At 50.3% G+C, this 12,995-nt stretch overlaps 1 protein-coding gene across 2 annotated transcripts in view; it reads right to left on the bottom strand.

Moving 5' to 3' along the window:
* Positions 1 to 12,995, bottom strand: part of LOC115474335 (SAP domain-containing ribonucleoprotein-like) — a 164,977-nt gene that overhangs the window by 102,166 nt on the left and 49,816 nt on the right. For both annotated transcript variants that reach the window (XM_030209779.1, XM_030209780.1), the window contains exon 3: positions 2,604 to 2,662. In XM_030209779.1, the coding sequence (XP_030065639.1) occupies positions 2,604 to 2,662 (59 nt within the window). The remainder of the gene's footprint in view (positions 1 to 2,603; positions 2,663 to 12,995) is intronic.

Below are 12,995 nucleotides of genomic sequence, written 5' to 3'. Positions count from 1 at the left end.
GCAGCTAATGAGCTACCCCTCCCCAAGCCTGCAGAGGACTAAGGAGATTAAAGAGCAATGTGACTCAAGTGCCTTCACAGCCAATTCCCTACCGTGGAAAGGGGGAGGCCTCTAATAAAACTTTTACTAACCCCCCAGTTGTAACTGAAAATCCACTATAGCAGAAAACAGAAGGGTCTAGGAGGGAAAGGCTCCTTCACTTATCTCTCTTTATTTCAGGGTTGTTGTTTTTTTTTTTTGACTACCACAAGATTCCCTCCTTACCAGATCTCAGAGAACAGATTTTTGTTAACACATGGCACATCAACCCTCCACAAAAGAAAAGAGAATCCTACGAGCAGGGGGGGGAGGGTATCAAAGACCCATAGGGACCTATTCAACTCCTCTGCCTGGCACTGCCATCCAGCCATCTCCAAAACAAAAGCTAAGACATTGGGGTGGGGGTGGGGGCAAAGCTCTGCTTCTACAACCTCAAAATCCAGCAGCAAGGAATGGACATAAATAAGTATTGCCATATTGGGACAAACCAAAGGTCCATCAAGCCCAGCATCCTGTTTCCAACAGTAGTCAATCCAGGTCACAAATACCTGGCAAGATCCTAAAAAAGTACAAAACATTTTATACTGCTTATCCCAGAAATAGTGGATTTTCCCCAAGTCCATTTAATAATTTATTTATTTATTGCACTTGTATCCCACATTTTCCCACCTATTTGCAGGCTTAATGTGGCTTACAGAGACCTGTTATGGCATCGCCATACCAGGGTAAATAATACAGTTGGTGTTATACAGAAGTCAAGGAAAACAAGATTTGGTCAAGCAGTTATAGAAAGCTACATTCTGAATAAAGGTAGATAGGTGTTGTTCCGTAGATAGTTATGGGTTCTCTTGGTAGGCCTTGTTAAAGAGGTAGGTTTTCAGAGATTTGCGGAAGTTACTCACACCAATACCCAAAAAGACTCCAAAGAACCTATAGGTGATGTTACCAATTACCAACCAGTGGCTTCCATCCCCCTACTAACTAAATTAATGGAAATAATGGTCTATGGACTTTTCCTTTAGAAAGCCATCCAAACCTTTCTTAAACCCCGCTAAGCTAATCGCCTTTACCACATTCTCTGGCAATGAAATCCAGAGTTTAATTACACGGTGAGTGAAGAAACATTTTCTCCGATTCGTTTTAAATTTACTACATTGTAGCTTCATCGCATGCCCCCTAGTCCTAGTATTTTTGGAAAGCGTAAACAGACGCTTCACATGTACCTGTTCAACTCCACTCATTATTTTATAGACCTCTATCATATCTCCCCTCAGCCGCCTTTTCTCCAAGCTGAAGAGCCCTAGCCACTTTAGCCTTTCCTCATAGGGAAGTTGTCCCATCCCTGCACCTTTTCTAATTCCACTATATCTTTTTTGAGATGCGGCGGCCATGGAGCGATACAAAGGCATTATAATGTCCTCATTTTTGTTTTCCATTTCTTTCCTAATAATACCTAACATTCTATTTGCTTTCTTAGCCGCCGCAGCACACTGAGCAGAAGGTTTCTACGAATCATCAACGACGGCACCTAGATCCCTTTCTTGGTCTGTGACTCCTAACGTAGAAACTTGCATGACGTAGCTATAATTTGGGTTCCTTTTTCCCACATGCATCACTTTGCACTTGCTCACATTAAACGTCATCTGCCATTTAGACTCCCAGTCTCCTAAGGTCCTCTTGTAATTTTTCACAATCCTCCCGCGATTTATCCACTTTGAATAACTTTGTGTCATCAGCAAATTTAATTACCTCACTAGTTACTCCCATCTCTAGGTCATTTATAAATATGTTAAAAAGCAGCGGTCCCAGCACAGACCCCTGGGGAACCCCACTAACTAGCCTTCTCCATTGTGAATACTGACCATTTAACCCTACTCTCTGTTTTCTATCCTTTAACCAGTTTTTAATCCACAATAGAACACTACCTCCCATCCCATGACTCTCCAATTTCCTCTGGAGTCTTTCATGAGGCACTTTGTCAAACGCCTTTTGAAAATCCAGATGCACAATATCAACCGGCTCACCTTTATCCACGTTTGTTCACCCCTTCAAAGAAATGTAGTAGATTGGCGAGGCAAGATTTCCCTTCACTAAATCCATGTTGACTTTCAGGCTTATTTTCGAAGAGAAGGGCGCCCATCTTTCGACACAAATCGGGAGATGGGTGTCCTTCTCCCAGGGTCACCCAAATTGGCATAATCAAAAGCTGATTTTGGGCGTCCTCAACTGCTTTCCATCGCGGGGACGACCAAAGTTCCCAGGGGCGTGTCACAAGCATAGCGATGGCGGGACTGGGGCGTGCTTAACACATGGGCGTCCTTGGCCGATAATGGAAAAAAGAAGGGCATCCCTGACGAACACTTGGCTGACTTTATTTGTTCCTTTTTTTTTTTTACGACCAAGCCACAAAAATGTGCTCTAAATGACCAGATGACCATCAGAGGGAAACGGGGTCAGCGTTATTTTATCCTCAGACATTTTCTATCTTTTATCCATTCTGCTAGATACTGCCATCAAAATCCTTTTATGTTGGTCTTAAATGTACACTGGAAATTGTTCCTTACATCAATCAGCAAAGGAGTCAAATTATCTTCAAGGTCTCCAAAACTGGCTTCTTCCTGTTCTATGTCAAGACAAAATATATGAATTACTGATTAGTAGATTTACTTGTGAATTGCACTTCAGTTTCATTCTTTTATTCCAGTCTGGAAAGCAATTATACATGAACAATTTAAGCTTCTAGTCAAAACATTCTTCATGCATTTTAATTGTATCAGACTATCATTATATAGTTAGAACCTACTAAAAATCACATTAATACAAAACCTTTTTTTATATATTATAACCTGGGCACTGATCCCACCCCTACCCAGAAACCCCCCAACTTTAAATATACCTTTTTCCACAGGCAGTGAAGCGCCCACCCCCACCAAAAAGGCCACCAGCATTATACATTAAAATCTATAAAATAATTTGTACCTCAAGGTTCTCTGGCTGGCTGGGTTCGTAACATGTTGGTGACGTCAGCTCGCCTCCAGCATTCCCTTCCCTCTCATAGTCCCGCCTTCCCTGTAGAGACGAAATAATGTCAGAGGAGGGCGGGACACGAGAGGGAACGCTGGAGGCGACGCGAGCCCAGCCTGCCTGCCGCCGCTCCGACCAGGAAAACTTTCACTGCGCCCAACTTTCCCCCGCTTATCCCACAGCCTTCTAATTCCGCCACTCGGCCCCTTCCCTGGGGGGGGGGGGGGTGCTTTTCGTTTCTTTCCTGCAGTGGCATCTCTGCCCACCTTAAGCCTCATCAGGAGGAACCGGCAGCGGCCAAAGGAGGAAAAGGGAAAGATAGAAGGAAAGACACGGTTGGGGGAAGAAAAGCCAGTCACTCCCCCTACTCTATAGAAGAAAAAATCCCCTCTGTGCCTTTTCTCTGGCCTCACACACAGTGCCATTATATCCCGAGAGAGATCGCAACCTCTTTCAAAAAATGTGACATTCGTTCTGCAATTTTTTTTAACCGATTTGTTGGCAGAAAAACTTCTCAGTGAACACCGGGTGAAAGAGAGGCCAGGGACATGCAAAGAAAAATAACCGGAGGAGCAGAGGTCAGAATCGCGGGACACGGAGGGGATGGGAGGGAAGAGAGGAGAAATCGATTAGACAAGAGCCTTCCTAGGGCCTGTTTCATTTTTGACAAAACGGGTTTTGATGCACTAGTATTTGTTTAACTAGGTTTGAGTTTCCCAAAAGAAGCTATGGATATGCACACTATGCAGTGAGTGAGTGCGCATGTGGTGCAGAGCAATGACTATACTGGCTCCTTACAGTTTGTGCCTGTTGTGGGTGTGGGGGAGTGCCGAGGCCTGGGAAGGCTGATCACCGAGGGCCCAATCCCAGTCCAGCAGAGAGTCCGGGTCGGGGAGCTCACTGCTAGCACAGGCACAGAGAGTGGTGCAGTTATCATAACTGCATGTATACAAGTACTGTGGAGACACACAGCTGAGCCATGGCAGATTCTGTTGTGCGCGCCACCGAAGAGGAACCGGGGGGGGGGGGGGCAGAGCGGTGCAGGCACAAGAGCAGCAGTCGCCACCACAGACTGAGAGAGGCAGAGAGGTATGGCCGTGACCCGGAGCAGGTCCCAAGTTCCCATTCTCCAGCAGACTGCACACTGCAAGAAAAATGAGGCAGGTAGAAGGGCAGAGAAATGCTGTGGTTCGCTGTTGCTGAATTGCAGTGCTGCAGCCTAACCGGCGCCAATTGGAGGATCAAAAAGAGTGGATGAACCTGGGCCCACCCATAGGTATGCCCCCGGGGACTCAAGAACCCTGTGCGTGGAGACCATTGAGGCGAGCACTCCAACGTACCCTGGAGGCATCAGTGGTGAGGACCTTGTAGAAGGCGGCTGAAACGGAAGACCCTAGGTTAGATTCTGGGAGACCATCCACCACTATAGAGAGCTGCGTAGCTGCTGAGTGACTCAAATACAGGCCGAGAATAATCCTGTGGTTTGGGACCACTGAGAGGAGAGCGCCCACTTAGGAATGTGGAACTGGAGACAAGCCAATGGTGTTATTTAGATTGTTGAGTCCATCTGACTGAGTAGGCAGAGCATCTGACGAGCAGATGCTCAGGTGGATTTGAATACCTGAGTGGAGAGATGTAGTGTGTTGTTCACTCTCGGTTGAAGAAGGAAGGCTTGGCACCGAGTAGTATCGAAGAGGGCCCCTATGAACCTGCTGAAGATGTGATTTTGGATAATTATCACAAAATTGAAGAGTTTTAGGAGCCTGATAACGGACAAAATAGAGGTGTGAGCTGACTGCCAGGAGGCTGCCTTTATTAGCCAGTTGTCTAGGTAGGGGAAGTCGTGCATGTCTCATTTGTGAAGCCTTATAGCTACCACTATCAGGCACTTTGTGACGAAGCTATGGTAAAAAGCAAGACCTTGTATTGATAATGAAAAGTGCCTGTGTGCAGGGAGAATAGATATATGCATGTATGCCTTCTTGAGATCTAGAGAGAACGCTGAGCTGTATCATGGGAAGTAGTGATCCCAGGGAAATCATACAAAATTTTTCAAGTACGAACTTGTTTAAGTCTTGTAGATCGAGAATTGGTCGTACTCCCTCTCCCCCCCCTTCTTCTTTGGTATGAGAAAGTCAAAATAGAACCCTCAACCCCTGTCAAGCGAAGGAACTGGCTTTATTGCATTCTGTGAGAGAAGGGCCGAGAGCTCCTCTTGAAATAGTAGTGTCATTTGAAGGAAGCTGAAACAAGACTCTTTTGGTGGATGGTTGGAAGGTTTTTTTCCCCAACGTCGGCGCCTATGTATACATGTACTGAGTGTAATAAAAGCTTCACTCAGCTTTCACATCTAAAAATTCACCAAAAGATTCACACAGGAGACAAACCATTTATATGAACTGAGTGTAATAAAAGCTTTACTGTGCATTTACATCTAAAAATACATAAAAGGATTCACACAGGATGCAAACTATTTACATGTACTGAGTGTAATATATTTTTTTTTTATAGCATTTATATCCCGCTCTTTCCCATTCGATAGCAGGCTCAGTGCGGCTTACAAAGCATGGTACAAAGTATCATAGAGATAATACAAAGTATGGTACAAAGTATCACGGAGATAATCCAGTCATAGAGAGTGGGACAGTAGGAAGAGATGTGGGGGAGAGGATTGGAGTATGGGTAGTGTTAGTGGTGTGGATTGGGTTCGAGAATTAGGTTGGGTTGTTTGGGTATGCTTGTTTGAAGAGGTAAGTTTTCAGCAGCTTTCGAAAGGGTAGATGTTCATTTGTTGTTCGGATATGTCGCGGTATTGCGTTCCAGAGTTTGCTGCCTATAACGGAGAAGTTGGATGCGTAGTAGGTTTTGTATTTGAGGCCTTTGCAATTGGGAAGATGGAGATTGAGATGTTCGAGAAGATTTGGACCCGTTCCTGGCTGGTAGATCGATCAAGTCGGTCATGTAGCTTGGGGATTCGCCATGGAGGATCTTGTGGATCATTGTGTGGGCTTTGAAGTTTATGCGTTCCTTGATAGGGAGCCAGTGAAGTTTTTCACGTAGTGGTGTTGCACTTTCAAAACGTGATTTGCCAAAGATGAGTCTGGCTGCTGTATTTTGGGCGGTTTGGAGTTTTTTTATGATTTGGGTTTTGCAACCGATGAAGATGCTGTTGCAGTAGTCGGCATGGGTGAGTACTGTGGATTGTACTAGATTGCGGAAAGTTTTCTGTGGGAGGAAAGGTTTTACTCTTTTCAGTACCCACATCACGTTGAACATCTTCTTCGTTGTGGCTTTTGCATGAGTTTCTAAGGTTAGGTGGTTGTCTAATGTTACTCCTAGGATTTTTAGATTGTCAGATATTGGGATTGTAACGTCGGGGGTGATCAGAGTGGTTGGGAGCAGAGTGGCGTGTTGTGGTGAAAGGATTAGACATTGAGTTTTTTCTTTGTTCATTTTCATTTTCAAAGCGTTGGCCCAGGATGTTAGGGTGTTCATGGCAGTGAATATTTTCTCCGAGATTTCTGTAAGGTTGGATTGGAAAGGGATGAATATTGTGACGTCATCAGCGCAGATGAAGGGGTTAAGGCTGGATTTGGATAGGGATTTGGCCAGAGGAATCATCATAAGGTTGAAGAGGATCAGGGACAGAGGTGATCCTTGGGGTACTCCACATTTTGATGACCACGTAGGCGATATTGATGAGGTTGATTTGACCTGATATGATCTGGTGGTGATAAAACTTTTTATCCACTTAAAGCGAATGCTACATACCTGTAGAAGGTATTCTCCGAGGACAGCAGGCTGATTGTTCTCACTGATGGGTTGACGTCCTCGGCAGCCCCCTCCATCGGAAAGTTTACTAGCAAAGGCCTTTGCTAGTCCTCGCGCGCGCATGCGCGGCCGTCTTCCCGCCCGAAACCGGCTCGAGCCGGCCAGTCCAGTATGTAGCAAGACAATACACTTCAAGGGAAGACACAACTCCAAAGGGGAGGCGGGCGGGTTTGTGAGAACAATCAGCCTGCTGTCCTCGGAGAATACCTTCTACAGGTATGTAGCATTCGCTTTCTCCGAGGACAAGCAGGCTGCTTGTTCTCACTGATGGGGTATCCCTAGCCCCCAGGCTCACTCAAAACAACAACCATGGTCAATTGGGTCTCGCAACGGCGAGGACATAACTAAGATTGACCTAAAAAATTTACCAACTAACAGAGAGTGTAGCCTGGAACAGAACAAACAGGGCCCTCGGGGGGTGGAGTTGGATCCTAAAGCCCAAACAGGTTCTGAAGAACTGACTGCCCGAACCGACTGTCGCGTCGGGTATCCTGCTGCAGGCAGTAATGAGATGTGAATGTGTGGACAGATGACCACGTCGCAGCTTTGCAAATTTCTTCAATAGAGGCTGACTTCAAGTGGGCTACCGACGCAGCCATGGCTCTAACATTATGAGCCGTGACGTGACCCTCAAGAGCCAGCCCCGCCTGGGCGTAAGTGAAGGAAATGCAATCTGCTAGCCAATTGGATATGGTGCATTTCCCTACAGCCACTCCCCTCCTATTGGGATCAAAAGAAACAATTGGGCGGACTGTCTGTGGGGCTGTGTCCGCTCCAGGTAGAAGGCCAATGCTCTCTTGCAGTCCAATGTGTGCAGCTGACGTTCAGCAGGGCAGGAATGAGGACGGGGAAAGAATGTTGGCAAGACAATTGACTGGTTCAGATGGAACTCCGACACGACCTTTGGCAAGAACTTAGGGTGAGTGCGGAGGACTACTCTGTTATGATGAAATTTGGTGTAAGGGGCCTGGGCTACCAGGGCCTGAAGCTCACTGACTCTACGAGCTGAAGTAACTGCCACCAAGAAAATGACCTTCCAAGTCAAGTACTTCAGATGGCAGGAATTCAGTGGCTCGAAAGGAGGTTTCATCAGCTGGGTGAGAACGACATTGAGATCCCATGACACTGTAGGAGGCTTGACAGGGGGCTTTGACAAAAGCAAACCTCTCATGAAGCGAACAACTAAAGGCTGTCCTGAGATCGGCTTACCTTCCACTTGGTAATGGTATGCACTGATTGCGCTAAGGTGAACTCTTACAGAGTTGGTCTTGAGACCAGACTCAGACAAGTGCAGAAGGTATTCAAGCAGGGTCTGTGTAGGACAAGAGCGAGGATCTAGGGCCTTGCTGTCACACCAGACGGCAAACCTCCTCCAATGGAAGAAGTAACTTCTCTTAGTGGAATCTTTCCTGGAAGCAAGCAAGATGCGGGAGACACCCTCTGACAGACCCAAAGAGGCAAAGTCTACGCCCTCAACATCCAGGCCGTAACAGCCAGCGACTGGAGGCTGGGATGCAGAAGCGCCCCTTCGTCCTGTGTGATGAGGGTCGGAAAACACTCCAATCTCCACGGTTCTTCGGAGGACAACTCCAGAAGAAGAGGGAACCAGATCTGACGCGGCCAAAAAGGAGCAATCAGAATCATGGTGCCTCGGTCTTGCTTGAGTTTCAACAAAGTCTTCCCCACCAGAGGTATGGGAGGATAAGCATACAGCAGACCCTCCCCCCAGTCCAGGAGGAAGGCATCCGATGCCAGTCTGCCGTGGGCCTGAAGCCTGGAACAGAACTGAGGGACTTTGTGGTTCACTCGAGATGCGAAGAGATCTACCAAGGGGGTGCCCCACACCTGGAAGATCTGTCGTACCACACGGGAATTGAGCGACCACTCGTGAGGTTGCATAATCCTGCTCAACCTGTCGGCCAGACTGTTGTTTACGCCTGCCAGATATGTGGCTTGGAGCACCATGCCGTGACGGCGAGCCCAGAGCCACAGGCTGACGGCTTCCTGACACAGGGGGCGAGATCCGGTGCCCCCCTGCTTGTTGACATAGTACATGGCAACCTGGTTGTCTGTCTGAATTTGGATAATTTGGTGGGACAGCCGATCTCTGAAAGCCTTCAGAGCGTTCCAGATCGCTCGTAACTCCAGAAGATTGATCTGCAGATCGCGTTCCTGGAGGGACCAGCTTCCTTGGGTGTGAAGCCCATCGACATGAGCTCCCCATCCCAGGAGGGACGCATCCGTGGTCAGCACCTTTTGTGGCTGAGGAATTTGGAAGGGACGTCCCAGAGTCAAATTGGAGCAAATCGTCCACCAATATAGGGATTTGAGAAAACTCGTGGACAGGTGGATCACGTCCTCTAGACCCCCAGCGGCCTGATACCACTGGGAGGCTAGGGTCCATTGAGCAGATCTCATGTGAAGGCGGGCCATGGGAGTCACATGAACTGTGGAGGCCATGTGGCCCAGCAATCTCAACATCTGCCGAGCTGTGATCTGCTGGGACGCTCGCACCCGCGAGACGAGGGACAACAAGCTGTTGGCTCTCGTCTCTGGGAGATAGGTGCGAGCCGTCCGAGAATCCAGCAGAGCTCCTATGAATTCGAGTCTCTGCATTGGGAGAAGATGGGACTTTGGATAATTTATCACAAACCCCAGTAGCTCCAGTAGGCGAATAGTCATCTGCATGGACTGCAGGGCTCCTGCCTCGGATGTGTTCTTCACCAGCCAATCGTCGAGATATGGGAACACATGCACCCCCAGCCTGCGAAGTGCCGCTGCTACCACAGCTAGGCACTTTGTGAACACCCTGGGCGCAGAGGCGAGCCCAAAGGGTAGCACACAGTACTGGAAGTGGCGTGTGCCCAGCTGAAACCGCAGATACTGTCTGTGAGCTGGCAGTATCGGGATGTGAGTGTAGGCATCCTTCAAGTCCAGAGAGCATAGCCAATCGTTTTGCTGAATCATGGGGAGGAGGGTGCCCAGGGAAAGCATCCTGAACTTTTCTTTTACGAGATATTTGTTCAGGGCCCTTAGGTCTAGGATGGGACGCATCCCCCCTGTTTTCTTTTCCACAAGGAAGTACCTGGAATAGAACCCCAGCCCTTCCTGCCCGGATGGCACGGGCTCGACCGCATTGGCGCTGAGAAGGGCGGAGAGTTCCTCTGCAAGTACCTGCTTGTGCTGGAAGCTGTAAGACTGAGCTCCCGGTGGACAATTTGGAGGTTTTGAAGCCAAATTGAGGGTGTATCCTTGCCGGACTATTTGCAGAACCCACTGATCGGAGGTTATGAGAGGCCACCTTTGGTGAAAAGCTATCAACCTCCCCCCGACCGGCAGGTCGCCCGGCACTGACACTTGGATGTCGGCTATGCTCTGCTGGAGCCAGTCAAAAGCTCGCCCCTTGCTTTTGCTGGGGAGCCGCGGGGCCTTGCTGAGGCGCACGCTGCTGACGAGAGCGAGCGCGCTGGGGCTTAGCCTGGGCCGCAGGCTGTCGGGAAGGAGGATTGTACCTACGCTTACCAGAAGCATAGGGACCAGTCTTCCTTCCCCAGAAAAATCTTCTACCTGTAGAGGTAGATGCTGAAGGCTGCCGGCGGGAGAACTTGTCGAATGCGGTGTCCCGCTGGTGGAGAGACTCTACCACCTGCTCGACTTTTTCTCCAAAAATGTTGTCCGCACGGCAAGGCGAGTCCGCAATCCGCTGCTGGAGTCTATTCTCCAGGTCGGCGGCACGCAGCCATGAGAGCCTGCGCATCACCACACCTTGAGCAGCGGCCCTGGACGCAACATCAAAAGTGTCATAAACTCCTCTGGCCAGGAATTTTCTGCACGCCTTCAGCTGCCTGACCACCTCCTGAAAAGGCTTGGCTTGCTCAGGGGGAAGAGCATCAACCAAGCCCGCCAACTGCCGCACATTGTTCCGCATGTGTATGCTCGTGTAGAGCTGGTAAGACTGGATCTTGGCCACGAGCATAGAAGAATGGTAGGCCTTCCTCCCAAAGGAGTCCAAGGTTCTAGGGTCTTTGCCCGGGGGCGCCGAAGCATGCTCCCTAGAACTCTTAGCCTTCTTTAGGGCCAAATCCACAACTCCAGAGTCATGAAGCAACTGAGTGCGCATCAGCTCTGGGTCCCCATGGATCCGGTACTGGGACTCGATCTTCTTGGGAATGTGGGGATTACTTAATGGCTTGGTCCAGTTCGCAAGCAATGTCTTTTTCAGGACATGGTGCAAGGGAACAGTGGACGCTTCCTTAGGTGGAGAAGGATAGTCCAGGAGCTCAAACATTTCAGCCCTGGGCTCGTCCTCCACAACCACCGGGAAGGGGATGGCCGTAGACATCTCCCGGACAAAGGAAGCGAAAGACAGACTCTCAGGAGGAGAAAGCTGCCTTTCAGGAGAGGGAGTGGGATCAGAAGGAAGACCCTCAGACTCCTCGTCAGAGAAATATCTGGGGTCTTCCTCGTCCTCCCACGAGGCCTCACCCTCGGTGTCAGACACAAGTTCACGGACCTGTGTCTGCAACCTCGCCCGGCTCGACTCCGTGGAGCCACGTCCACGATGGGGGCGTCGAGAGGTAGACTCCCTCGCCCGCATCGGCGAAGCTCCCTCCGCCGACGTAGTCGGGGAGCCTTCCTGGGAGGTGGCCGCGGTCGGCACCGCACGCGGTACTGACGTCGGGGACCTCAACCTGGGCGATGGACCAGCCGGCGCCACGCTCGAGGGTACCGGAGGCGCAAGCACCGCCGGTACCGGAGGGGTAGGGCGCAACAGCTCTCCCAGAATCTCCGGGAGAACGGCCCGGAGGCTCTCGTTCAGAGTGGCTGCAGAAAAAGACTGAGAGGTCGATGCAGGCGTCGACGTCAGAACCTGTTCCGGGCGAGGAGGCTGTTCCGGGCTGTCCAGAGTGGAGCGCATCGACATCTCCTGAACAGAGGGTGAGCGGTCCTCTCGGTGCCGATGCCTGCTGGGTGCCGAATCCCTCGGCGACCCAGAGCTCTCGGTGCCGACACGGGGAGGAGACCGGTGTCGATGCTTCTTCGACTTCTTCCGAAGCATGTCACCGGAGCTCCCCGGCACCGACGAGGAGGACGTAGAATCCATCCGTCGCTTCCTCGGGGCCGAGACCGAAGAGGGTCGATCCCGGGGGGCTGTACCGCAGGAGCCCTCAGGGTAGGAGGAGACCCACCCGAAGGCTCACCGCCACCAGCAGGGGAATGGACAGCCCTCACCTGCACTCCTGACGATGCACCTCCGTCCGACGACATCAGCAGACAAAGTCTCGGTACCACCGACGTCGATGCAGTCGCCCGATGCCTCGGCGCCGATGCAGAGGTCCGATGCCTCGATGCAGTCGATGGAGCGGCAGCCAAGGAAGATGGTCCGGACGCTGACGACGTCGATGCACTCGATGCCTCCGGTGCCGATGTCGACGAAGAGCCCGAGAACAAAACGTTCCACTGGGCTAATCTCGCTACCTAAGTCCGCCTTTGTAACAGGGAACACAGACTGCAGTTCTGAGGGCGGTGCTGGGCCCCTAGACACTGAAGACACGCAGAGTGCCTATCAGTGAGCGAGATTACCCGGGCGCACTGGGTGCACTTCTTGAAGCCGCTGGAAGGCTTCGATGTCATGGGCGAAAAAATCACGCCGGCGAAATCAAAAGCCGAAATGGCGAAAATTGAAGCACCAAAATTTAAAGAGAGAAAAATCTCGACCGAGGCCAAACTAGGCCTACCCCGACAACGAAAGAAAACTTACGGGGCAAAAGCTGAGAAAAATACGGGAAGGGCAGAAAACCCGAAAGGGTCTTCCGGAACACTTCCGGAGCGCTTCCCGAACTTTTTGAAAGAAAAACAAGGAAAAAACACGTCGAAAAGGACGCGCGAGGTCGACTCTCTGGGGCACGAACGGCGTAACACGACCGTACCGAGCGCGGACGAAAGAAGACTGGCCGGCTCGAGCCGGTTTCGGGCGGGAAGACGGCCGCGCATGCGCGGTGCGCATGGGCGCGCGAGGACTAGCAAAGGCCTTTGCTAGTAAACTTTCCGATGGAGGGGGCTGCCGAGGACGTCAACCCATCAGTGAGAACAAGCAGCCT

This window comes from Microcaecilia unicolor, chromosome 7 (genome assembly GCF_901765095.1).
Source record: "Microcaecilia unicolor chromosome 7, aMicUni1.1, whole genome shotgun sequence".
In the NCBI taxonomy this organism is placed as follows: Eukaryota; Metazoa; Chordata; class Amphibia; order Gymnophiona; family Siphonopidae; genus Microcaecilia; species Microcaecilia unicolor.
This window is presented reverse-complemented; position numbering and strand designations above follow the sequence as displayed.